Source organism: Accipiter gentilis, chromosome Z, assembly GCF_929443795.1.
Source record: "Accipiter gentilis chromosome Z, bAccGen1.1, whole genome shotgun sequence".
Lineage (NCBI taxonomy): Eukaryota > Metazoa > Chordata > Aves > Accipitriformes > Accipitridae > Astur > Astur gentilis.
This window is the reverse complement of record NC_064919.1, coordinates 47,455,455-47,480,832: the sequence shown is the minus strand read 5'-3', so window position 1 is coordinate 47,480,832 and position 25,378 is coordinate 47,455,455. Positions and strand designations below refer to the sequence as shown.

At 39.1% G+C, this 25,378-nt stretch overlaps 1 protein-coding gene across 4 annotated transcripts in view; it reads left to right on the top strand.

The window, feature by feature from the left end:
• APBA1 (amyloid beta precursor protein binding family A member 1) overlaps window positions 1-24,647 on the top strand; it is a 97,909-nt gene extending 73,262 nt beyond the window's left edge. For 2 of the 4 annotated variants that reach the window (XM_049795484.1, XM_049795485.1), the window contains exons 4-13: window positions 1,701-1,740; window positions 5,980-6,125; window positions 11,208-11,243; window positions 12,345-12,431; window positions 13,023-13,208; window positions 15,848-16,027; window positions 16,838-17,050; window positions 20,900-21,019; window positions 21,682-21,822; window positions 23,209-24,647. In XM_049795484.1, coding sequence (XP_049651441.1) covers window positions 1,701-1,740; window positions 5,980-6,125; window positions 11,208-11,243; window positions 12,345-12,431; window positions 13,023-13,208; window positions 15,848-16,027; window positions 16,838-17,050; window positions 20,900-21,019; window positions 21,682-21,822; window positions 23,209-23,280 — 1,221 coding nt within the window. In that variant the 3' untranslated portion in view covers window positions 23,281-24,647. The remainder of the gene's footprint in view (window positions 1-1,700; window positions 1,741-5,979; window positions 6,126-11,207; window positions 11,244-12,344; window positions 12,432-13,022; window positions 13,209-15,847; window positions 16,028-16,837; window positions 17,051-20,899; window positions 21,020-21,681; window positions 21,823-23,208) is intronic. The other 2 variants (XM_049795486.1, XM_049795487.1) reach the window with 2 other exon arrangements.
• Window positions 24,648-25,378: the final 731 nt, after the last annotated feature.

Below are 25,378 nucleotides of genomic sequence, written 5' to 3'. Positions count from 1 at the left end.
AAAATCAGGAAAAAAGAAGTAAAACTCGTGGGTTGAGATAAGAACGGTTTAATAGAACAGAAAAGAAGAAACTAATAATGATAATGGTAACACTAATAAAATGACAACAGTAGTAATAAAAGGATTAGAATGTCCAAATGATACGCAGGGCAATTGCTCGCCACCCGCCGACCGACACCCAGTCAGTCCTCGAGGGGCGATTCCCCTCCCCCACTCCCCCCAGTTCCTATACTGGATGGGACGTCCCATGGTATGGGATACCATACCCTGTTGGCCAGTTTGGGTCAGGTGCCCTGGCTGTGTCCTGTGCCAACTTCTTGTGCCCCTCCAGCTTTCTCGCTGGCTGGGCATGAGAAGCTGAAAAATCCTTGACTTTAGTCTAAACACTACTGAGCAACAACTGAAAACATCAGTGTGTTATCAACATTCTTCTCATACTGAACTCACAACATAGCACTGTACCAGCTACTAGGAAGACAGTTAACTCTATCCCAGCTGAAAGCAGGACACTAGTTTATCTCGTTTTTTTCCACTAATACACAGAACCTAGTAAGTTGCCCATCATAAAGGAAAATAATTTGGAAAATATTTCAATGTATATTGTCTGGAAATATACTGGAAATTGTCTAAGAAATTATGCATTATTCTGATCATATATAGATTTTCTTTTAATAAAACTATATTAAGCAGTCATTGGAGGAGTTACTGCTAATACAATCAATTGTAGATTCATTAAAATTTTTTAATCTTTGGACCATCCAAAATTCTTATCTGCAACACATATGATAGCAGGAGATATTTCAATATACCTATTACCATCTATATATTGCCACACAGAATTTTCCTTGGTAAATTCTCCTACGTCATTTATGTTCTTGATTATAACAAAATGGTGCGTCTTACTGAAAGTTGTAGTTTTCAGGTGTTTGAAGTGTTAGCCACAGAGTCTTCACATAAAATTGCAGTTGGAAGTTAGTTCTTAGACTGTATTTACATATGCAAACCAGGATTTTTTTTATTTATTCACCTTTTACGTAATTGAATCTACCAAATGTGGTTTTGTACTTGATACAGTGTAAACATAGTTGGTGGTAAGGTGTTAGTGAATTCAGTCACCCCACAGAATACAGGTTGCTACCTAACCTGTTAAAATTTAGAAAGCATTTTGTAGGCTGTATTAATGTAAGGGATACATCTAAGAAGAGTACTAATGAATAACAGAATTTGGTTAATAAATAACAGAATTTTGTTAATGAATAACTGACTGGGCTGATGGTTTCAGTCACGAATAATAACAGTACAGCGTAATTTTATATACTCCTGTGTGGTTTTTTTTTTTTTGTAGTTGGAAGATCCAGTGTCTTTGAGATATGATGTATTTTCCTGCATACTTCTTGATTAGTAGAAGTAGAACACCTATTGGTAGACAGTTAATATGCTATTGAACACCAACAGGTAACGGAAAACTGGACCTAGCATGTTGCCTGATAGATAAAACCACAAATGGAATACATTGAATTTAACTCTAGTAGGTTCTTAGAGTTTGAAAATACTAAATATAAGAATAAATCTTAATAAGTGATGATCTTCTTTTGCTACTAACTATTATTTACTTTTTTATTTTTTTGGCATGGAGAAAATTTTAATGCATATTTGTGCATGCTCTGTTTTGTTTGAAATCCTTTTTGTCTTAATTACAGTCCAGAAAAAGCTTGGCTTCATTTCCAACCTATGTTGAAGGTAAGATAGTTCTAAAATTTCTAAATGTTTTTTCGTATCCAAAATTGCCAGTATTTATAATGTAGAAAAGTTTTATTTTTATTTGCTGAATGGAAAAGCTGCTAGGGTTAAGTATACTGATTTAGATTAAATTGTGTCCAAACTGGAACCTAAGCTAAGTCCTACTATGCTCTTTCAGAAGTTCAGAGACACGGACTTTTATTTTTTTAGTGTTTCATTCGAGTTTCTGGGTCAGTTCTGCTGTTTTTTTTATCAGTATCACTTAAAACACTACTAAATTTTTAATTATATTTACACTATACATGTGAATGTGTGTGAACAAGGAAAATAGGCTAGGCAAGAAGACTAGTGCTCTCTCCAGCACTAATTTCAATTGGCAGGCTCAAGGCAATCTCAGTTGGATTAATTAGCAGAATTGAATTAATTGGATTAATTGGCAGGCCTGCCAGAGGAAATCTGCACTGCTTTACAGCTACTTGTCCTCTAATTAAATAGTGCTTCCTGTCTTAGAGTTAAGATTGCACTTGTGCCAGTGCTGAATTTATTCAGAACAATGAGAAAAAGCAAGTTACCTGCTACAAGAACTGCTGTTACTTTTTGTATGAGTCTGCATCCTGTGTATACAGGAAGACTGCATGCTGTAAAACACAGTTATTTTGTTATGAGAGCATGACAGAAGCAGAAAATTTGAAGTTTCATTTGCTTTTTTTCCCTGACAACAATTGTACCATATGCTTGTTGAAATGCCAGAAATACAGTTGATGTGATACATCATTTGGACTGTCTTGGAACTCCTTGGATTGCTTTACAGTGTGCTGTGTTTAAACGATTATGTAATCATTCTCTTTAGACTACAAATTGATCATTGGTTTAGTCTTCAGTATATGAGCTGCATATTTTGGAGTCTGTGGCCAGAATGTCAACTAATGTAAATTTCATATATTGTTTTGAAACCAGCTGAGCTTTGGTATTTTGCAGCAGTGAAGGGTCTCTCTTAGAACCGAAATTCATCTCTTAGTGGTAGTCCTGTCTGTCAAGGACTATCTTAAATAATCCTCCCTTCCTTAAAAAAAAAAAATTGTAAACTAAAATTTTCTTAGATCTTGGTCCAGTGCAAAATTCCTTCAAAATACAAATTTTCCATTTTATGCACTACCAGTTCAAGGAAAACTTGCTAGCACCTATGGTACAATTTCACTCAGATAAGAATTTCATTGTCAGTGGTCATAAATGGAGGGGGTCTTATAAAAAGCAGTGCTGTCTGTGTGTTCAGCTCTGATGAAAATAGAGCACATACTTTTTTTGGTTTTACTATGCTTCCCTCTGGGAGTCTTAACTACACCTTTGTTAGTCTATATTTATGTTTTGTGCATTCTGACCAGAAATTGTACTATAAAGGGGGTTGCACCCTTTATAGTGAAGAGGTGGAAGTGGTAAAAAGGCCTTGACATGTAGAGTAACAAATAGCAACACTTCAAATGCTGTATGGTTTCAGGACTGGAAGAGTGTGCAAATATGTAGTAGTTCCAGATGCATCAGTTTCCCTAAGGAAAAAATTCCATCTCTTTGAGTCATGTACTTGAAAGTGACTTGTTAATTTTAAGAGTTTTCCAGATACATAGTATCTGAACAAATTCTGCACACTGGAGATGAGCATCTTAAAATTACTAGTCGTAAATTTTCATGTTTAAAGAAACCATAAATGAGACAAGCTTGGTCATAAGATTTATACATCTACTTCTGTCTGTGTGTGTAGTTTCAGTGTAATATTTGTCTCCAGCTCTGTCTTTTGTTGTTTTAATCTTAATAATGACTTGCACTTCTCTGGGACCAAAGTTACTCATGCTCATTCTGAGGGGTTGTTAATCTCTTCTGTTATAATTAGAACAAAATTGGTATTCTGAGTAATGTTAAACTTTAGGCCACATCACCTTATATCTCAAGATACGCCTTGAAATAATAAAACCTCCATTCCGATATTGTAGGGGGTTTGCTTTATTATTAGAGGAAAAAAAGGCAAACCTAAAAACAGTTTATTATTTTGGTCATAAAATGTGGACATTTTTACCTTTAGCATTCTTCAACCTGATTTGCATTTTCACTTGTCTTGAACATCAATGGTTTTTCCTTACTTATAAGAAAACAAGAAGCTTCTTAGGTTAACCAGCCTCCCTTTTGGATCATGACAATTTTAACGTGTAGCAAGGTGTTAAAATAGAACATTTTTACATACACAATTTTTAGATGGAATTGCCAAACACCAAAACACCTACACATCATAAATGCTGCTTTCTAAGGATTTGCATTGTTAGGGTGTCAGATCATTAAGAATCTATGGCACTAAGGGCGTTGTTTTGCCATCAGGAGAGCCCGTGTTCTATGTATATAACAACATTTTTATTTAACTCCGTCCTTTACCTCAATATCCTTGTTGAGACTAAGAATGATTTTTAAAGGTCTATGGCATACAAGTACTTTGCTTAATTGGGCAGTCAGTCTTGGTAAGGGGAGACATGTTGTACCTGTAAAGCATTCCCAGGGAGGTTCCTCTGCCTGTTGTACTAACTGCAGCTAACACACAAGTGAGCAAGTGGCTGACGGCTGTTATTAAATTGCCCCCTTCCTCCTTCTGTTTGTGACTGTTGGTCTTAGAATTGCAAGGCTGGTTTTGGTGGGTGAGGGGCGAGCTGCGTAACTGTGTCTGTCCATTTATAACAGTGAACACTCACAGAGATTATTTTGCTCCAGGGTGATCCCTGCTCACAAAAGAATGAGTTATTGTGAGAGACAAGCTGGATTAACAATTACAGCTTTTGCTGGAGAGATGTTGTATTGGGTTTGTGTGGCAAGGTTTTGGTAGCGGGAGGGATAACAGGAGTAGCTTCTGTGAGAAGATACCAGAAGCTTCCCCCATGTCCGACAGAGCCAATGCCAGACGGCTCCAAGACAGACTCGCTGCTGGCCAAGGCCGAGCCCATCAGCGCCGGTGGTAGCACCTCTGGGATAACATATTTAAGAAGGGGAAAAAACAACTGCTGCATAACAGCAGCCAGAGGAGTGGAGTGAGAATATGTGAGTGAAACAACTCTGCAGACACCAAGGTCAGTGAAGAAGGAGGGGGAGGAGGTGGTCCAGGTGCTGGAGCAGAGATTCCCCTGCAGCCCGTGGGGAAGACCATGGTGAGGCAAGCTGTCCTCCCGCAGCCCATGGAGGTCCGCGGTAGAGGAGATATCCACCTGCAGCCCATGGAGGACCCCATGCTGGAGCAGGTGGATGCCCGAAGTAGGCTGTGACCCCCTGGGAAGCCTGCACTGGAGTAGGCTCCTAGCAGGACCTGAGGACCTGTGGAGAGAGGAGCCCACACTGGAGCAGGTTTTCTGTCAGGACTTGTGACCCCGTGGGGTACCCACGCTGGAGCAGTCTGTGCCTGGAGGACTGCACCCCATGCAAAGGGCGCATGGAAAGGACACATGCTGGAGCAGTGTGTGCCTGAAGGACTGCACCCCACGGAAGGCACCCATGCTGGAGCAGTTCATGAAAAACTGCAGCCCATGGGAAGGATCCACATTGAAGAAGTTCATGGAGGACTGTCTCCCATGGGAGGGACCCCACACTGGAGCAGGGGCAGAGTGATGAGTCCTCCCCTTGAGGAGGAAGGAGCGGCAGAGACAACATGTGGTGAACTGACCGCAACCCTCATTCCCTGTCCCCCTGCTTTGCTGGTGGTGGTGGGGGGGGGGGGGGGGGGGGGATAGATAAAATCAGGAGTGAAGTTATGCCCAGGAAGAAGGGAGGGGTGGGGGGAAAGTGTTTTTAAGATTTGGTTTTATTTCTTATTACCCTACTCTGATTTGATTGGTAATAAATTAAACAAATTTACCCAAGTCAAGTCTGTTTTGCCCATGATGGTAATTAGTTGAGTGATCTCTCTCTGTCCTTATCTTGATCCACAAGCCTTTCATTATATTTTCTCCCCCCTGTCTAGTTGAGGCATGGGAGTGGTAGAGCAGCTTTGGTGGGCACCTGGTGTCCAGCCAGGGTCAACCCACCACAGATGTTGAGAACATTTGCTTGGTGTTTTGTACCTTTGAATGTACTGTTTGCCATATCATCATGCTAAACTGAAGCATTTTAGAGGAGGATTTGCAGCCATCAGGTGCAGGCTCAAGTTGTGAGACTGTTGCTGTTTTTCTGTGGTTCAGCTTTATTTTCTCCAGTGATTGCTTTCCTGTGTTACAGTTCCTGGACCTTGTGATCCTGAAGACTTAATCGATGGAATTATTTTTGCTGCCAATTACCTTGGCTCGACTCAACTCCTTTCTGATAAAACTCCCTCCAAGAATGTGAGAATGATGCAGGCTCAGGAAGCTGTCAGCAGGATCAAGGTGAGGAATAATTCCATCTGCTTCTCATACGGGTGCCTTAAGGTTGCAGATATGAACTTCTTACGTATGCAGAAGTTTTTTCATGTGGAGTTATCTGTGATTTCAGAAAGGTTAAGTGCCTCTTCTTTCTTTCTGCAAAATAAATCACAAGTTTAATGCTGCTTTTGGAACATGACTGATTAGGAAAATTTACCAGATCATTTTAATTCCCTATAGTAATACTTGTGCCGTGTACTCTAAGCCAGAATCTGAAGCGAGTGGTGATCTAGGTTGTATATTACCTGGGTGTTGAGGGAAAACAGGTTTAGGGTATAACTAGTAAGTACTACAGCTGCCTCTGGCTTGGCACTTGGTAGAACTGGTACTGTGGTAACGTCTGCAGTTATTTTTGACCCTGCTGTGGATAATACTTTCTCCACCACATAAAAGCTATAAGCTGATTTAAAAATAAAAAGAAAAGCCTGTGACAATACAGAGGTGTATGGAAAAAAAAAATTGTCTTAGAATCTGGTAAGTTTACTTCGTTTGTTTGGAAAACAGAAATGCCCACCGACTTCTGTACGGGCCACAACAAGTAATGGATATGCTGCTGTATTATAAGTTACAACGATGACATTGTCAACTGAAATTAAGGTGTGTGGATGAAGTATTGCACGGTTGTAGAGGATGCTGCAATATTCCTGCTACCCATACATGACTGGGTGGAAGGCACACAGCCTCATCTTCTGCTAATTCAGCTAACCAACACAATGTCATCTGAAAGTTTTCCTTAGTTTAATATTTGTGTGTTCTTCTTTTGTACAGTTTATTTTGGCTTCCAACTCAGACTTTGTGTGCAATTGTATAAAAGAGAGAGAAAAAGAGACAGCGTGTTATTAGCAAGGCCTATGGCACTGTCTCTTAAGGTCAGCTGATGCTTCCTACTATTATTATTCCTTCCAATGTTTTGCGTGCCAGGTGTTCAGTTTGGTCTGTGTATGAAACTTTCACGGGGAAGCTCCAACTAGAACCATTGAGACACTTCCAGAAATTGTAATTTTGCTGATGTTCAAATACTTAAGTTCTTAAAACCTTGTCTCTGAAAATCACTAACACACTAGTATTTTAGAGGAGGCAGGGTTGTAGCCTTCCTGTTACAGATAACTCATCTTCTGCCATCTCTGTAAAGGTTTCCACAAACTTAAACAACTACTGTACCTTTTGAAAAAGAATGATTTACCTGTGTTCAGTGGAGACTCTGAATTCAGTGACACTTTTAAAAAAGATTTTTCACTCAGCTTTCTCAACCGTGACAGGTCATGGTGGGTTCTTCCCAAAGCTACAGTGGGGACTTTCCCTTTACAGTCTACTTCTTTTGTGCTCTGGGTGCAAGTAAGGCTGTGCCTCTCTGTTCAGTAGTCCCTGTGTGTTCTTTCCTGATGCTTGACCACATTTTAGAAAAGCAGTCTGATTTGAATGCACAGGAAACTAAAGGTAAGATAGAGAAGGGAAAGAAATAAGGGCTTCAGTGAGGCTGGATCTAGGAGGGATGCATCAGTGGAGGTTGATAGGAAAGAGTAGCATCAGCTGTCATAGGAAACTAGTATCAGAAGTTGAACTTGAACCTGGGGCTGGGCAGGAATTTTGTAACTAGGAGGTAAAGTTTTCATGGGAGTACACACACAATAGACAACGATTGAAGGGACATGTTACAGAAAACAGGAACAGAATTGATTCAAAGCAGGCCTGTGAGGTATAAGAGTGTAGAATCTTTCTCTGATACTAAATGTATTTTGTAGAAGTAAATTAACAAAATAAAGGTCTTTCTGAGGGTTCTGTTATGCCTCAGCCCTGCTGTGCCTCAAAACAGAAGAAATCTCTTTAGCTCATTTCACTCATAAAACCCATAATTTATATATCTGTATAAATCAGCAGGCATGCATAGTCTTGGCTGTAGTAAATTTGTCTCAGGATGGAGGCCCAAGTAGTTACATTGTTGATCTGGTAAAACCCTAGCTGGTGTGTGCATAATTTTCTGAAACTATAAGTGTATTTCAGAAAATTGTTGGCCTACTGCGTGGCACACAATACCTTTGTACGCTTTGGCAGTTAACTGCTTTTCTGCTTCTAGGTGAATCTCAGGCAATGTAAGTATACTTCCTTGCACCTTAGGGTCTTTGATTTATTAGTCTTGGGTTTGCCTGGTTTTGTTGCTGATTGCCATTAAAGCTAAATTTTTTAGTGAGAAATTCATTATGACAGATAGACTTCCTGCTGCAGATTCATCACTGCGTAAGATAAGTAGCCCAAATGTGTAAAATATTGCTCACACAATGACTATGATACTTGTGCCCTACTCATGTTTGTTTAAAGACTGTGTTAGGTGTTGCACATGAAACATTTCTCTGTAGTTAAAACAAAGGTTATGAATCAAGAATAAGCTTTTAAAAATTTGCAGACTTGAAGAGCATTAAAAAGGGGGGAAGAGTTTTGTTTAAGCCCCACTGTTTACACATACCTCCCATATGAATGTGTTCTTTTTTAATTTAATAGTCCCTATAATGCTTCCTTTTAGCAAAGCCTTCAGACCACATATTCATTAATTTAGAATATGAATAGATTTTGAAAACAATTCTGCATGCTGCTTCTTTAAACAAGTATCTCTTCAGTTAAAAATACAAGAGTTGGGGCTCTCATCTCTGTGAAGTCCAACCAAGTTAAAACAGATACATTGCTTTGAAGGCATTCATCAAATATAGTTCTCTCATATTGTCACTAGGAGGTACTTTTAGTAATAGAAAATGTGTTTCACCATTATCAGACTGTAGTTTCATTTCTTCAGATAACACAGAAAGAACTATCTTTTCACATTTTACTTGGAGTTGATCCATAATATTTGTAACAGTAAAAAAGTTGATGTTCATGATTACAATTCACAGCTGATCTGTGTTGTTACATTTCACATGTGAACTAACAATTAACTTTCATTTTTATTTTTCATCAGAAGATTTGAGCTGTGTGGCAGGTTTGAACATTTTTAGATAACAACTGATTTAATTACTGAATGTAATTAAGATAGAAACCATATGTGGAAATAGATTAATATTCTGCACATTTTGTTTACTCAGTGTCATCTGAGTGTTCATAGAGTCACAGTACATTTTTTGTAGAGCTTAAATAGGTTGAGTATATTTAAGGCATCCCTGTATCAAAAGTGGAAGCTTGCTGGTTTTTAACAATTTGTAATTTTGGAAATTGCTACTAGATTCATAGTTACACCTCATTTACCTTCAATGAAAAGCCTGGACTCTGTATATTTTTTTAAAAATAATATTTTGTTTAGATAAGGTAGTTTCTATTTTTTCTAAGAATATAGAAAGAATCTTTTGATCTAAATTACCAAAATAACATGGTGATAAAGAGGATTTGTCTGATAAAGTGTCTTGCATAGAATTATACTAATTTGTTTTTTTTTCTCCTATGACATTTCTGTGCATTAAAATTGGTTGTTCCATATCTTTACCTTAATTTTAAGAAATATTTGAAAGTCATTCATCAAAAAATTAAAATACTGTTAAGACCAGATGCTTCCGTTGCAAGAGCATAATTTTCAATAAATTGAACGATAGTGTATTTTGATTAATCTTTGATCCTGCATCGTAAACCTCTAGCTCAAGGGAGTTTTTCCCCCCTTTTTCTTCTTTTTGCCCTGTGCTTTTCTTCTTTTGTGAGGTTGATCATTCTGTAAAGTTTGGGGAGCAGGGGAATTTGTCTGAAGGGGAGCTTGATTTTGGAAGGCAATTTAAATGCTCTATCTCATGAGTGCCTCCCCCTTGCCCAGTGTATAGCAGGCAGCTGTTATTCAAGATGAGTATATTATTTCTCAGTACCAATGTAAATTAATAGTAATGTAATGAAGAGTCTGCAGCATGAGGCAGTTTTAATTGCTTTTGCAACAGTTTGCAATCACCAGGCTATCAAATATTGCTTAGTTTCAAAAAGGTGACTAAAAGCTAGTGTGAGAATGTTTATATTTTTAAATAAGCTGTACAGTCTAAAGTTTCAGTAGCTGCTTTTAGATTTGCTTAGACGAAACCTGACAGATTTAAGTTATGAGCATCAGTATAAAACATTTGATATGTCTTGTGATTCAAGCCTCCTGTTTGTTCTTCATAAAAGTAGTTAGCTAAGAGGCTGTTACTATTGGAAGTAAAAGGATATCTGCCAGCCTGGTGAGTATTGCATTTCTTCAGTAAGCAGGTCCGTAAGTTCAGTTCACCTTGGTTTGAATTAATGATTGCAAGACTCTAAGAATGGTGTTTATTTGTGTTGTTATTGTTGCCACAGTAGTAGCACATAAGGAATCAGTTTGTTGCAATGGGTTGATATATGTCTAGATGTAATCAATTAAACTACTTGGTGACAAGAGACCTATTTTCAGGTGTTTGGGGAACTGAAGTACATGCTCCACTGCGTTCTTGAAAAAATGTGGTAGTATGGACATATATTTGTGCAGGTGTCATAGGAAAACCTGTTGTCCAGATATGCAATGCTAACATTGGTATGGGTATATTTGCACAGAAGGAGGAGAAAATGGAGGTGAAAGTTATCGTCTGTCATTTTGTTTTTCCAGCAAAAAGTAGCATCATTTTAGGGAGGTCATTTTTTGAACACTGTTAAAGCAGTCTCTCACCTTTCACACTGGTGTTGCTTCAAAAGAAGTAACATTATGGTTTACACTGCTGTAAATGAGGGGATGCTCTGGTTTTTTTCCTTAAAAAAAACAAACCAAGAAACCAACCCACAAAAAACCGCTCTTGTTTGTTGCAAGTAACATTTTGAATGGGAAAAAATATCATTTTGTGTTCTTCCTGACTCTTTTGTTGCGGTTTCTTTTCATTTTTTAAAGTAATTGTGCTAAACATGTTTTAACATTTTTTTTAAGCCAAAAAGAAAAGAAGGAAATTAATCTAAGCAGGGACTAATTTAGAATAGCTAGTAGTCTGTGAGCTCTGGCATTAGCATGCAGATTCCTGCTTGACTTGGAGTCTCTGTTAAGTTCTTCTCTAACTATTCTCCTGTCTCTGTTTGTTCCATGCTAAGCAGATGGCCCAGAAATTAGCCAAAAGCAGGAAGAAGGTGCAGTACAAACTCCATCAGCTTGATGTTATGCCTGTTCTTTTGTTTTCTGGGAGGGTTTTTTTGCCTTTCTTTTTATTTTGTGTTTTTATTTTCTGCATCCAGCAAGGTTTTTTTTAGATTTATTTCTCAGCCACCATACAAGTTGACATTTCTCAGAAATTTGTTGCCTGATTGGCCATTTTTTGTTGCTTATCATTAGCCATTTCATGTTAGAAATAGACTAAAGATTGGATTTATCAAATGGTTACAGGCAGTGCCCAAAATGCATACTAAAGAAACAGGACTGACGTGGCAAAGGTTTTAACTCTGTAAAATGATAGATTAAAATTATGTCTTTTTTATTTTATCTTTCTATATGAGTGCTTTGTTTGAGTCATATATGTGTCAAATTGCTGGATGCAAAAAAGAAATAAGTTTATATGTATACACACAGTAATATGCTGAGATTGACTCATCTTAATAATAAGTTTTGTTTATGGATTTTTAAAGTGTTTTTTAACAAATCTAATTTTTTAAAAAATTACAAGCTTTCTGTTAACAAAATAGGACTTCCAAAGTGGGTTAGTGCTTGAATAGTATGTTGTCTGACTGTGGAGGTCTTCTTACCAGAACTGCATTGTGAATAGCTTAAACTGTACCCACCTGTGGTACAGGTTTTTCCATTGGTCTTGGCAGTCACTGTTCGGCCATATAGAAATTCCTCAGGCAAGAAATGCTGTTAGGCCTTTCTGTGGCTTACGTGAAAAACCTTCTTTAAAGTGGGATTCATAGTGTGGAGAAAATGAGAGAATCATTTTGATTTTCATGAAATCTTTATATAGTTCATGTTGCAGTCAGGTATAATTTTACTGAATTAGGAAAAATATCAGGGAAGCTTTTATTGGGTTAACAATTTTTCAGAGAATATCCAATTCACTTTCACATATATGTATATAGTTTCCATATCTTTGTGTTTATCTTTACCTTCTGCAGACTAATACTCTATCTTGCATTGCTGTTCTGGTGACTGTGTCTTAGTGCACCTCTGTTCGTGAGCTAACATTATTAGTAAGTATGTTACCTAATTTGTTTGTTTGACTCTAAGCCATTTATTTGCAGGCTCCAGAAGGTGAATCTCAACCCATGACTGAAGTGGATCTCTTCATTTCTACACAGAGAATAAAAGTACTGAATGCAGACACACAGGTATAGACAAAGATGCCTTTGTCAGTATTGTGGTAGTAGGCTGCTGAAATACACTTTCACCTACCTGCCAAAATTTGTCCTTCAAAAAGTGCTGGCTCTTTTATTTCCCTCCAGGATCCCCTTGTAAGAAATCCATGCTCAAGAACCGTGTTATTCATGCAATTACTCTGGTGTGTCTGACTAGAAATTATTAGAATTTGCAGGTAAACTGATTACAGTCAGCTCATTTCTTATGAGCCATGATGCATCAAGTATTGATTGTGCCCAGAGTAGCCCGAAATGTTTGGTTGTGGTAATTTGAAGTTCATAGTCCTTTGTACATACATGCCCAGCGTATTCAGGTTCTGATACTGAGGTCTTTATGTGCTTTTCCACAGAAAGTACAGTTTTAATTTGTAAAACTTGCTCTTTGCTTTACTTTTGGAAAGTGGGGCTCTTGTTTTCTATTGGCATCTCCCCTCATGCAGGACAGGTATTACAGACTTTGTGTAACAAAGATCTTATATTGCCATTTGTTTGTTTGCATAATACTAGGTGTGCAATAAGAACTTCATTGAAACAGCTGCTCATGTTGGTTTTTGTATTCCCCAGGAAACCATGATGGATCACCCCCTGCGGACCATTTCTTACATTGCAGATATAGGAAATATAGTTGTTTTGATGGCTCGTAGGCGAATGCCACGGTCTAACTCCCAGGATAATGTAGAAGCATCTCACCCTTCCCAAGATGGAAAGAGACAGTACAAAATGATTTGCCATGTCTTTGAGTCTGAGGATGTAAGGAATCATTCTGTCTTGTAATTTTCAAGGGGTGGAAATGTAAACACATTTTGGTAGGCTTGAAGTCCATTGCAAGCGGTCCTGTTTGTTCTTTAACTGCAATCAAATATTTCATCTAAGCAGAGGAACTTGCCTTCTGTTTGCATGTTTGGACCTGACATTTTACTCACAAAACTGGTGTTTATAGAAATTCTTCCAATTTTTAAGCTTCTTAAATGGCTTCCAGTAAGAAGGAGAAGAGGGTCCAGTTGCCACGTATGAATACCAGCTCAGATTCTGCATGTGAATGTGAAAGTCTATCAGAGATGCTTATTTTCCTAGGGAAATTCTAATCCCAAATCTTGCATCAAGGATCAATCATTGATACATACTAGAAAGGTGGTTGGATTTTGGGGGGGGGAGGGGGGAGAGGAGGAGGAGAAGGGGGAGGAGGAGACTTGGGTTGGGGAATAGTTGCTGACATCATGTCAAAAAGACGGCAAAGAAAGTTGGTAATTCTGGCAATCCCAAAGTATGCTGAATAGAGACACAGCTGAGTAAATTTTAGTCTATGGCGCAGTTTACTAAGTTACCTTATATAGGACTTGATATCCTGTGTTCACAATCAATGTGCTAGATATTGGCCTGGAAGATACGTGCCTTTAGATCCAATAAAAGTGTTGCTCAGTGATGTGAAAATATGCTGAGAAATTGCAGGCAATTATATATCAGCTCTCCTTTGTCATAGTTGTTAGTTCACAAAAAGCTTGCAAAATTTGTCTCAAATACCCAAATGACTGAGAAAGAGAATGGAAACAGTGTAGCACCTGTTATCAGCAAGGAGATGGCAGCTTCAAAGATCTTGTACATCCAGTGGAGTAATACAGCCTGTTTGTATCATAAAACTCATGTATGTATCATTGTCACCTTTTCTTCTTCTGGGACTGCTGGGTATTTAGAAGAATTTACTCAGTAACTGACACAGAAGCTGTAAGCCCTCAAGTGGGTGTTGGCTAGCTTGGAAAAGTCATTATCTAAGGAGCACAGCACCAAATTTTCAACTGTAGAGGTGGATCTTCAAATAAGCTGAACCCTAGTGATGTGTCCAAATGCTGTGTGTCTAAATGGCAGTTGATCTCTACCTGGAGAGAAGATACATGTGTATAAATGTAAAGTCTGCATTTATCTCCTCACTTATGTTACTGAGCTATGGAGGTGTAGTTTTCCCATTTTCTTGCTGTCCTGTTCTTGCTGTCAAAACCAGGTTAATCCAAGCACTGGTAAAATACTGCCAGTTGAGATATTGGCCTTTTCAGCACCAGCAATCATGCTACTCTCATCAGCAGCTTTAGTGCTACCTTGAGTTGTTTTAAGATACAATCAACTTGTTATTTTAGGGTTGGGAACCTTTCCTTTGTTAGGGACCAAATGGGACTTTAAGTACAGCTGGTAGGCTGTATGAAAATACATCTCAGCAGTATTAATTCACCTCCAGCACTCTCCCAGGTCTACCTTGTCAGCTGTGGAGCTCTCCTCTTCTCTCCCTTCTCCACAGCCAGCACTGTGCTCCAAGGGACTGTTTCAGCACACATCATGGCCACCTCCTGTGCATTACATAGTGCTTACTGCATGTGTCACTGCAATTATGTACAGCACTACTCTGCACCACGCTGTGCTGCTTTCCTCTCCTGTCTGTGACCTGTCTTATAGTAACTATGATCACTGCCTCAAAGGGAGGCATCCCTCTGGTCTGTTTCCAGCTGCATCCCCCATCTTGCATGATGCAGAGCTTTCCCTGTGTCTGCCTTGCGCCCAGTTTCTGTCCCATTGCTGCAGATGTAGAACACCTTATGGTGGGAGCAATGCAGTGTATTGAGTGGCACATTTGGTGGCTTTAGGTGTAGAGAAGGCTATGGGAAGCTGCAGGTGCAAAAGGGGACACACAGAGGACAGGCTGAGAAGGAATGGGGCAGGGAACTGGCAGAGTCATGGAAGTCGGAGGGAGTGAAACAAGAAATGTAGGGAAGAAAGGTTGATGGAGGTAGCAGGGTGGAGAAGGAGATGGGTGTGACCATTTCCAGTCACTTCAAGGCCTGGATCCGGTCACCACTTGCTACCCTTTTCCTGTTTCATCTGAGACTGAGGTAGGAGCAGCCAATATAGACATGATGGTTTTAAGGGAGGGTGAGAAAAGGAGGAAATAGTCTCTTAAATGTAGTTGTGTGTTTTCTAGTAGACATTTTCATTTTCACTGCTGGCTTTTCAGAGAATGGCATTGCCTCTGCTCGGAGGGAGAGCCAGCTAGGAGCTGCACATGTGGGAACAGTTGTAGGTCCAAGCTACAGTCACTGCAGCGGGTATAGCTTTACATTTATATTAGCAGTTCTTACCTGTGAAAGAATGGCTTTATTTGTATTTCTCATTTATAATTGCTTACCAAGGTGGATTCATGGCACAGGTGAATCTGTTGATATTTTGTGGGTCTTTTAAATTAATTTTCAATGCACAAGTATTTTTTAAGCTGGATTGCAGTAACTTGTAGGTTCATCGACTTGATGATCCATTTTGCAGTGTGACTGTAACAGAGAAAGTGTCAGTGGACAAGACCATCAGAATGTTTCACTTTTTTCTTTTGTCTTCTCTGGGAATTGCTACAGGCACAGCTGATTGCACAGTCCATAGGTCAAGCATTTAGTGTGGCCTACCAGGAATTCCTGAGGGCAAATGGAATCAACCCAGAAGACCTTAGCCAGAAGGAATATAGTGACTTGCTCAATACCCAGGACATGTACAATGATGATCTGATTCACTTCTCCAAATCTGAAAACTGCAAAGATGTATGTCTCATTTTTTTTCCATAACAGCATTAAGTTGCTCTGTACCAGTTGCAGGCCCATGCTGGCAGAAGTCAGAAAACCATTAATACTTCCTATAAATGACCTCAGTGAGTCTAGAATGTTCTCCCAAGTAGGACACCCTGTCATCTGTTCTGTTTCAAAGGCAAACCGTGAACCCCAAATTTATCATCAGTGAAGTGATTTACCATCTGTCTGTGTTCTTTTCACCAAACAATTTTCAGACATATTTGAAAATTAATTTAAAACAGATTAACAGATTAGTACAATTTAACAGATTACAGTAAACACTATAAAATTTATAAAGGCACAGGTGTTTGTGAAAGTGGCTGATTCCAGACTTTAAAGAATTATATTTGCTGAAAGGATTTGCAGCTTGGTTAATAAGATGAGTCAGTGCACCACTGGAACACACAGATAGTGGTTTTCCAGTCCTCAGTCATAAACTCTTGCAATCTCTTCCTGTTTACCTTTGTCCACCAAAGCCCATGGCACCAGGGTTTCTTCCACTCCAATTTCCTCTGCTGATGTGCAGAAATACGTTGTGAGGAGTATTTCACACTAAGCAAAATCTATATTATAAGTGCTGATTATTCATGTTTGAATACAAATGAAACATAGTAAAATGTGTACTCTATTTTGGTTTGCCTTTGAATGAGGAAGGCAGGTTGCAAATAAGGAGGGGTATATGTTTGTTGGTTATATGAATGTTTTGGCGGGGGGAGGGTGGTGGTGTTAGTTCCATACATGTGAAGAAGCTTTTTTTTTTTGAAACTTTTTCTTATGATACAGGTTTACATTGAAAAGCAAAAGGGAGAAATCCTAGGTGTAGTAATTGTGGAGTCTGGCTGGGGATCCATTTTGCCTACAGTTATCATAGCCAACATGATGCATGGAGGACCAGCAGAGAAGTCTGGGAAACTGAACATAGGGGACCAGATCATGTCAATCAATGGGACCAGTTTGGTTGGTTTACCACTCTCGACATGTCAGAGCATTATAAAGGTATGGAGGATGTTTCTGGAATTACACATTTTAAAAATGTTACATAGTAGGTGAGCAGAAAGTAGAACTCTTAAGTAAATTCTTACCAAATGTTTGTATAGCACTTTCCAATTCATCATCTTTAAACTACAGTGGGAATTATGCTACACCAATTTTCTGACTCCCAGAAAGTGAGCTGTGCCATTTACCTGTATCGACAAGGACTCTGTGCAGAGCTTCACTCCACAAGAGAATATTTTGTTCAGAAGGAAGATATTACCAGATATACACTTAAAATTCTATGTAACAAATGGAGGCACAGGTACCTCATATTGTCCTAGGCCATATTAGCTGTTTAAATGCTGCCTAGTATCTGGCTGAAATAGAGCTGATGCTTTTGTTGTTGTTGTTTATAACTATTTTTAAAACATTTAAACTTTGAATTAAAATCTTCTGTAGAAACTTTGCCTGAGCTATTTGAAAGTACAATGCTTCTCTTCACTTGGCTAGATGGGATATTATAGTTAGCAGAGCTTTCTTCTGGTTGTCAGGAAAGTATGTGACTGCAAAAAGCATGCAGGTCAACTGGAACTGAACAGTGACTGGGGTGGCTGTAGCACGCAAGGGAGAAGGTATTTAAACATCAAAATTTCAAGAGCTGGAAAGATGCATCAGTAGGGAATGTTTGAGGTTACGCTATATGGACTTTGTTATTTATTGAAATAGCCCCACGGAGCTCCTGTAGATCATAACATGTAGACATGTAGTGTAATGCTGGTGGTGTAATATACAGAAATTCTCCTCTGATTTCTAGGCATATGCCTGTTAAACTTACTTATTTGTTTAGGCAACTTTCTGGTAACAAGTTGTATATGTAATATGTTTTTTTGCATGTTGTACTTTTTTAAATTGCAAAGTAAATTTTGCATTCACAAAGTAAATATAGAAAATTTTAAAAAATTTACAAAGCAAATTTTTATTTTTTGTCCATGGATTGGTTTCTTAATACTTGAACTAAGATGTTTGCTATAAAGACTTCCCATTCTGGTTTCCAAAAATGTTAATGCTGAATTCTGATGACTAATAGATGCATACGTCACTGGACCAGCCATTTTAGATTCGGTGAGTAGAAATGATAGCCTGGAAGTGTAGCATACTAAAAACATGGCAAAAACAGTCTTAGATTTGTGAAGGAAGGGAAAAAAAAATCATATTAAGTATCTTTGTGCCAGCTTTAGTGGAACAAAACTCCTTGCAAATTTAGGCTTTTTGTGTTAGCTATACTTGTTTTCTATCCCACATCAAGTTTTTTTCTAAATCTGATGTCTTACACTTCTGTGATTCAGAGCCTTTTCAGGTAGAGTTCCGTTGTGCTTATCTGTACTTTCTCAAAACAGAAACAACCAGCTTTGCTGTTTCCAGCTTCTGCAGACCTTCCTCTTCCTCACTGATACTGCTGGTGCTGTAGGAACTGCTAGCCATTTATTTAGTCTTTCTAAAGAGAAGACAGTCTGTATGTTTGCAGGTCTTCGTAACCATACATCTGGAGCTGTTCATATAGTGCTTCTGATAACACATATATATACCACTTCATGATCTAAGCACACATTTAGATGTGGCAGAAATATCTCAGGATTTCAGATTTCTTTAGCATGCTGTAAAGACTCATATGAAAAGATGAGAATATTGTATAGATAAGAAGAATATCTTGCAAGCACTTCAGATAAGATAATTTCAGTATTATGGATGTAATCTCTGCTACTAATTGACCATAACCCAATCAGAAACTGACAAAGTTCAGAAGCTTTCCATATGTGGTGGTTATTTCCTAATTGTATTATGCTACTTGTATCTTTTTCAGAAGCATCTGGTGCTGGCTACTATCAAAAGCAGACTCAGGGACTAGATAAGCAAATAAGTTGGTCAAATGATGCAATTGTTTTGTTGCCAATCATCATATATTACCAGTCTGCATAATACTGGAAATTAGCCACTTTTGAAATATATGTGCCTTCTGTCAAATTAGAAGATTATTTGTCGGTGTACACATTACTTTTTTTTTTCAAGGAATTCATATAAATAACTTGCACATTCGTCAGGGAAGTAAGAGCACAATGATATCAACTCTGTTGAGGGCATTTAACTTAAGTGAACTCAGATTACTGAAGGTAAACACCTAAATTCCTCATAGAAATGTGCATCTCCAGTACTCTGCATGACTCCTACCCTGCTGGATTTAGAATGCTGAGGCAAAATCCCCTCAGACTTTTGAGTAAATATCGTACCCACAGCTTATTACAGGTTGATTAGTCCCTGTCTTCTACAACCTGTGTTTTGTGAAGACCTTGGCATAGAAGATGAATGGCCCTTGAGCATGTATGGTGTGCTGCTAACTCCTCCAGAGTGCAGGAGTCCATAGTCATGCAAGAGATGGAGTTCAAACCTTTCTGCTGAGAGTGGAGTAGAGGCAGTTCCCACAGCCACATGCTTTGTCATTTTGTGTTCACATGCCCCTTCTCTTGGAGCCACTTTCAGTAATGTGCCAAGATGAGCTCAGCACTGTGTGGAAGTGATGGTAGCTGTTTCCCATGTGATGATTGCATCCAGTTTAAGGCACTGACAAGAAAACAGACTCTAAGGCACTTCGCCCTGGCAGGATGCCAGTTTAGTTATTCAAGTCACTGCTGAAGCTGGAGTTTAGCTCAACAGAATCAGCAGCAGTAAACTGGATACAAAGACTTCAGTGTATTACCTTAGCTATAGTAGGAATTATTTTTCAGAGTTAACCTTTTGAAGTCAGTGTCAGACACCTGTTAGTTGCAGTGGGATCCAGATTTCAACTGTACATATAAAAGGAATTCTGAAGTAGGTACTGGAATTGGTAGGTGTTGTATTAAGTAAGGTAGAAGTTGCTGTATTCTTTATAAAGCATTTCGTTCTTGATGTGGAGGGTTTCTTTATGTATTTATTTATGGCTAATCCTTTGTGTGAATGAAGCATTTCAGAAAAGTACCTTAACAATCTCTAAGAGCTCTGAATACTTGAAGTTGTACAAGGGGTCAGATTGCAGTTATCTGCGTTTTTACATTTGAGTTTTCGTCGAGCCATACAATCACAGAGTCTCGGAGGCTGGCAGTCACCGCAGAAGCTGGTCAAGACCAATACTTTGGTTTAAAGTACAGCAGGTTGTTTAGGGCAGTAACCACAAGGGTTTAAATAACTCCAAGGTTGGATCCACACTCCACAACCTCTCTGGGTAATCTGCTCCAGTGTTTTACCACCCTGACAGTAAAAAAAAATTTTCCTCCTTCAATTTTCTTCTGGTAACAAGGAGTTAATGATGAATGTGATATAACTCTCTTAGAAGAGAGGAGGAAGGGGAATTAGGAGCACTGCTTATAGAAGCATGGTATGAGCAGAACCTGCCGTTTGCTTGACAGAATTTAATACATACCATTAGAGAAGCCACTTATGTGTAACTATCTTAGCTACTTATTTAAAATTTTATTTCCCATCCACAGTCATTGTTGAGCTGCACAGACCTGTTCAATATTCTTTTTATACATGGTTTGTGTTATCAAATGAAGAAATAGCTGACAGGAAGCTAGGTTTCTTAAAACAACTGTGTCAGCTTCTTGGCAAGAAAAATTTGGTATTTGGTATTTTATCACTCATTTCACTGCATATTCTCATGCTTGTGTCTGGCATTCAGTGATCAGATTCTCTTACAATGCATACAAAGAGCTGTTTATTCAGAGCTGTTCCCATGTCAATATTTTAATGCCCCCCCCCCCCCCCCCCCCCCAGTGCTTATATTAAATGTTTCACTCTGTCTTTGGCAGCATTTTTCATGGTGATTTCTTTTCACAGGGTTTGAAAAACCAGGCCCGGGTTAAACTGAACATAGTTAGGTGTCCTCCAGTAACCACAGTCTTGATCAGGAGACCAGACCTCAGATATCAGTTGGGCTTCAGTGTGCAGAATGGGATTGTAAGTAACTTCCACACTCTCTGGTTAAGCTTTAGCACACATGAAACTTCTTATCCATTTGTGGGTAAGTTTCATTGTGGGAAGAGGGAAGCTGCCATTTTCTCCCTTAGAGCAAGCAGGACTTTGCACGTGTGTTAAGTCTAAGATATGAAAGCTGAGTTAATCAGTTATTTTTTGTCTTTGACTCTACTTACTTCACAACTTCAGAGTCAGCTAGAGGAACAGAAAAGCTGTGTTAGGTTAGAAAAACAAAAATCTGTAGCAAAGCTGCTTTCAATCTGCATCATTCATGTCTCTAACCAAACCATTGCATGATCTCAAAAGAAAAAGACTGTCCTTGATCCTCTTTTGTTGTAACGCATCTGCATCCTGAACATTGTTAAACTGTGGTCCTTCATACACTCTTAAATTTCCAAACCACAGCAGATGTGAAGTACAACACAAACAGCCCTTTCTGACAGTTTGTTCTGCTCTTGGAAGAGAATATCCAGTATTTATTTGTCACTAACAAATTCTGCTTTGAATCAGTGATTGATTACATTTTAGAATTTGTTGCAAGCCTCTGTGTTTCAATGCTGATTTACAGGTTACAGGCAAAAATGGGTAATCTAAAGTCTCTGTTCCTTATCCAGACCCTGATAAATTTGTCCTTTCCCTTCCAGATCTGTAGCCTTATGAGAGGAGGTATAGCAGAGCGAGGAGGTGTGCGTGTCGGCCATCGTATCATTGAAATCAATGGACAGAGTGTTGTAGCAACACCCCATGAGAAAATTGTTCACATTCTCTCAAATGCTGTTGGTGAGGTAAGAGCAGACAATGTGTCTAGGCAATATAACATAGTTCATTGTTGTTACCTGTAACAACTCGTGGAAACCAGTAACAAGTGGTGTCCCTCAAGGGACCATACTGGGACCAATACTTTTTGATATCTTCATCAGTGACATAGACAGTACGATTGAGTGCACCTTCAAAGTTTGCAGATGACACCAAGCTGAGTGGTGCAGTTGAACAGCTTGAGGAAAGGGATGCCCTTAGAGGGACTTTGACAGGCTTGAGGAGTAGGCCTATGTGAACCTCATAAAGTTGAACAATGCTAAGTGCAAGGTCCTGCACCTGGGTCAGGGCAATCTCCAACATCAGTACAGACTGGGGGATGAAGGGATTGAGAGCAGCCCTGCAGAGAAGGACTTGGGGGTACTGGTGGATGAAAAATTGGTCATGAGCCAGCAATGTGCACTCACAGCCCAGAATGCCAACCGCATCCTGGGCTGCATCAAAAGAAGCATGGCCAGCAGGTCAAGGGAGGTGATTCTGCCCCTCTACTGCTCCAGGCCCACCTAGATACTGTGTCCAGTTCTGGGTCTTCAACACAAGAAAGACATGGACCTGTTGGAGCAAGTCCAGAGGAGGGCCATGAAAATTATCAGAGGGGGCTGGAGCACCTCTCTTACGAGGACAGACTGAGAAAGTTGGGGTTGTTCAGCCTGGAGAAGAGAAGGTTCCAGGGACACCTTATTGCAGCCTTTTAGTATATAAGGGGTCTTATAAGAAAGATGGAGAGAGACTTTTTACCAAGGCCTGTAGTGACAGGACAATGAGCAGTGGTTTTAAACTGAGAGGGTAGATTTAGATTGGACATAAGGAAGAAATTTTTTATGATGAGGGTGGTGAGACAATGGAACAGGTTGCCCAGAGAGATTGTGGTTGCTCCATCCTGGAAGTGTTTGAAGTCAGGTTGGACAGGGCTTTGAGCAACCTGATCTGGTGAAAGATGTCCCTGCCAGTGGCATGGTGGTTTGGTCTAGATGGTCTTCAAAGGTCCTTTCCAACTCAAACTGTTCCATAATTCTGTGATTCTACTTCTATTAGCCTGGTGCTATTCAAATCTAAAAAGTGGAAGTGAGAGCAAGCCAGCACACCGTTTCTTGTATTATTTACCTGTAGTTCTCCTATATTTTAGAAGAACCCTAATCTGAAAATATGAAGTGTCCACAACTTTAGATGGTTCATTGATACTAAACATACTGTTTCATAAAGTCACCACCTGCAATACTTTAATAAGGGTATGAAAACTCTCAGGTTTTACCTTTCCCTTCTGTCCTGTGTATGACCTTAGCTAGTTCCTTCGCCAATGCTTTGTTATAGTATGCATGTTAGGAACATTGATTAACTTGCCATGTTTCCTCTAGATTCATATGAAGACTATGCCAGCTGCCATGTACAGGCTGTTGACTGCGCAAGAGCAACCAGTTTACATCTAAAGCCGACACCTCACCATCACAATGTGCATGGAGGATGTTTTTTCCTCACCAGTGCTTGTCTCTAGTGCTGCATTTCTGTGTCTGAACAGACATTTCTTTCTCTCTCTCTCTCCTTCACAGACACAAACACGTTGTCTTTCTCTCCTCCCTCCCTTTTTCCTCTTCTCCCTACCATTTTCCTGTATTTTGTGAAGGGGCAAAATACATGTATGGGACTATTTCAGTTGCATCCTTTTACAAGTGAAACTTCATGCACTTCCACATGCAAACCAGGAAAATAACAGCAGCATTATTCACAGCAGGACTGAGAAAGAAGATGGACTCTGCTTCATGCTACATAACCAGTTTTATTTTTGTAGCTGTAATTTGACAAACTGAATAAATTAAATGTTGCTGAATGAAAGATGTCTTTACCAAACAGATAAAACTATAAGGTGCAAAGTGTTCTCTTGGATATCCTGCATGTGACTTTGCTTTTCTTGCCCTATTTTCCCACAGGCACTGAGCTCAGTATTGAAAGTTTATGTCTGTAGGGAAAGTAGAATACCAAAAGGATAGTTTTGCCCTCAGGAAGAATTACCTGCTTATGAAAACTCAGTAAATGCTGCTGTTGTAAAATGGTCTGTCCAAATACACACCTTTTAATTCCCCTCTGTCATCAGTTCTTCACGGTAGTAGGACCCCAAAAGGTACTCCGTGAGTTGCTGAAACATGTTACACTTGCATTACTTACACTAAGTAATTCGGGAGGCATTTTTTACAGCTGCCTCCCCCTCTCTGCCCCAAGTTTCTAATTCTTTGTTTTCTTCAACTTTGCTCTTAAATGCAACATGTCTTTTATAGTCCCTTGCCTGTTTTAGAGGTTAAAGGAGGGGAGGAAGATCTTTAAATATCTACAAGAGAAATAGCGAGGGGCTTTCCTGAATAGCTACACTTTTTCTAGGCTCTTTATTCTGAATTTGGTGCACACAGCCATGTGTGCCGATGTATATAGACAGTTTTTTAAATTGTGCTTGCTATTTATGAAGTTTGAATATAAGAGATCTGCAGACTATTCTAAGTAATTTTGTTCTCTGAGCCAGTTTTAACATATATTTTTGTCCAAAGACCTGTCTAATTTTATTGATTTTCTCTTTAGTTCATGATATAGATAACAGTGGGAGGGATGAGGTGGGAATAAACTTATTTATTTTGTTATGTAATTTAACTTGTGATTTTTTTTCCATATGGTGGCACTTAAAGGAGATATGCGTGTACTCTATGCACTTATATGAAGATGATAAACTGTAGGGATGTATGAAATCTAGGATTTGATTGGCCTCTAACTTGCATGCTAGACACAGAAGGGGAAAAAGGGGCTGGGTTGGTTGGGGTTTTTTTAAGGGGTGGGGTGGGCGGGAGAAGCAGTGGTTTTTCTTCCTAGTGAGAGGAAAATTCTCCATTCTCTGTAGTTACTTTTTATCAGGACTGTATACTGGTGTTTATGCTGAAATTGAACCATACATTTAGTCCAGGCTAATACATTGGTTTCTTTTAAAGAAACAGGTTTTGCTATGTTTTACTGTGATAGAAAGGCTCAGTGAGATCAACACAAGAGCAGGCCACACACAGCCACTCACTACTTCTGCTTTGCAAATGTGCTGTTGGTTATAGTCACTTGTTTCTCAGTTATTGTGGGGTGGACTGTGCAACATAAGTGTTGTTTGCAGTCCCATAATGATACCTAGACATTACTACAGAGATTCATGGAAGTGGATGTGTGTGTGTGTACATGCATATGCACACTTGGTGCAAACACTGCTGAGAGCCATTCAGCTCTTTTGCCAGATATCCATTTTTGGCTTTCAGAAATCATGGATATCCATGGGCTAATCAGAGGTAGAGAATAAACTTTGTATTTCAGTGGGCAGTAAATACATAAGGGAGATAATGAAGTGGCGCATAAACTATTGTAGTAAGTGAATATGTTTTAGTGTTGAGATTAATGTATGATGACTTGATTTTACTTGTTGTTATATAATTTAATCCAAACCTCCACAATAGCAGATTGCACAAGAGAATGGTTTTAGTATTCCAGGTTAGTACTTACCTCTGCTAC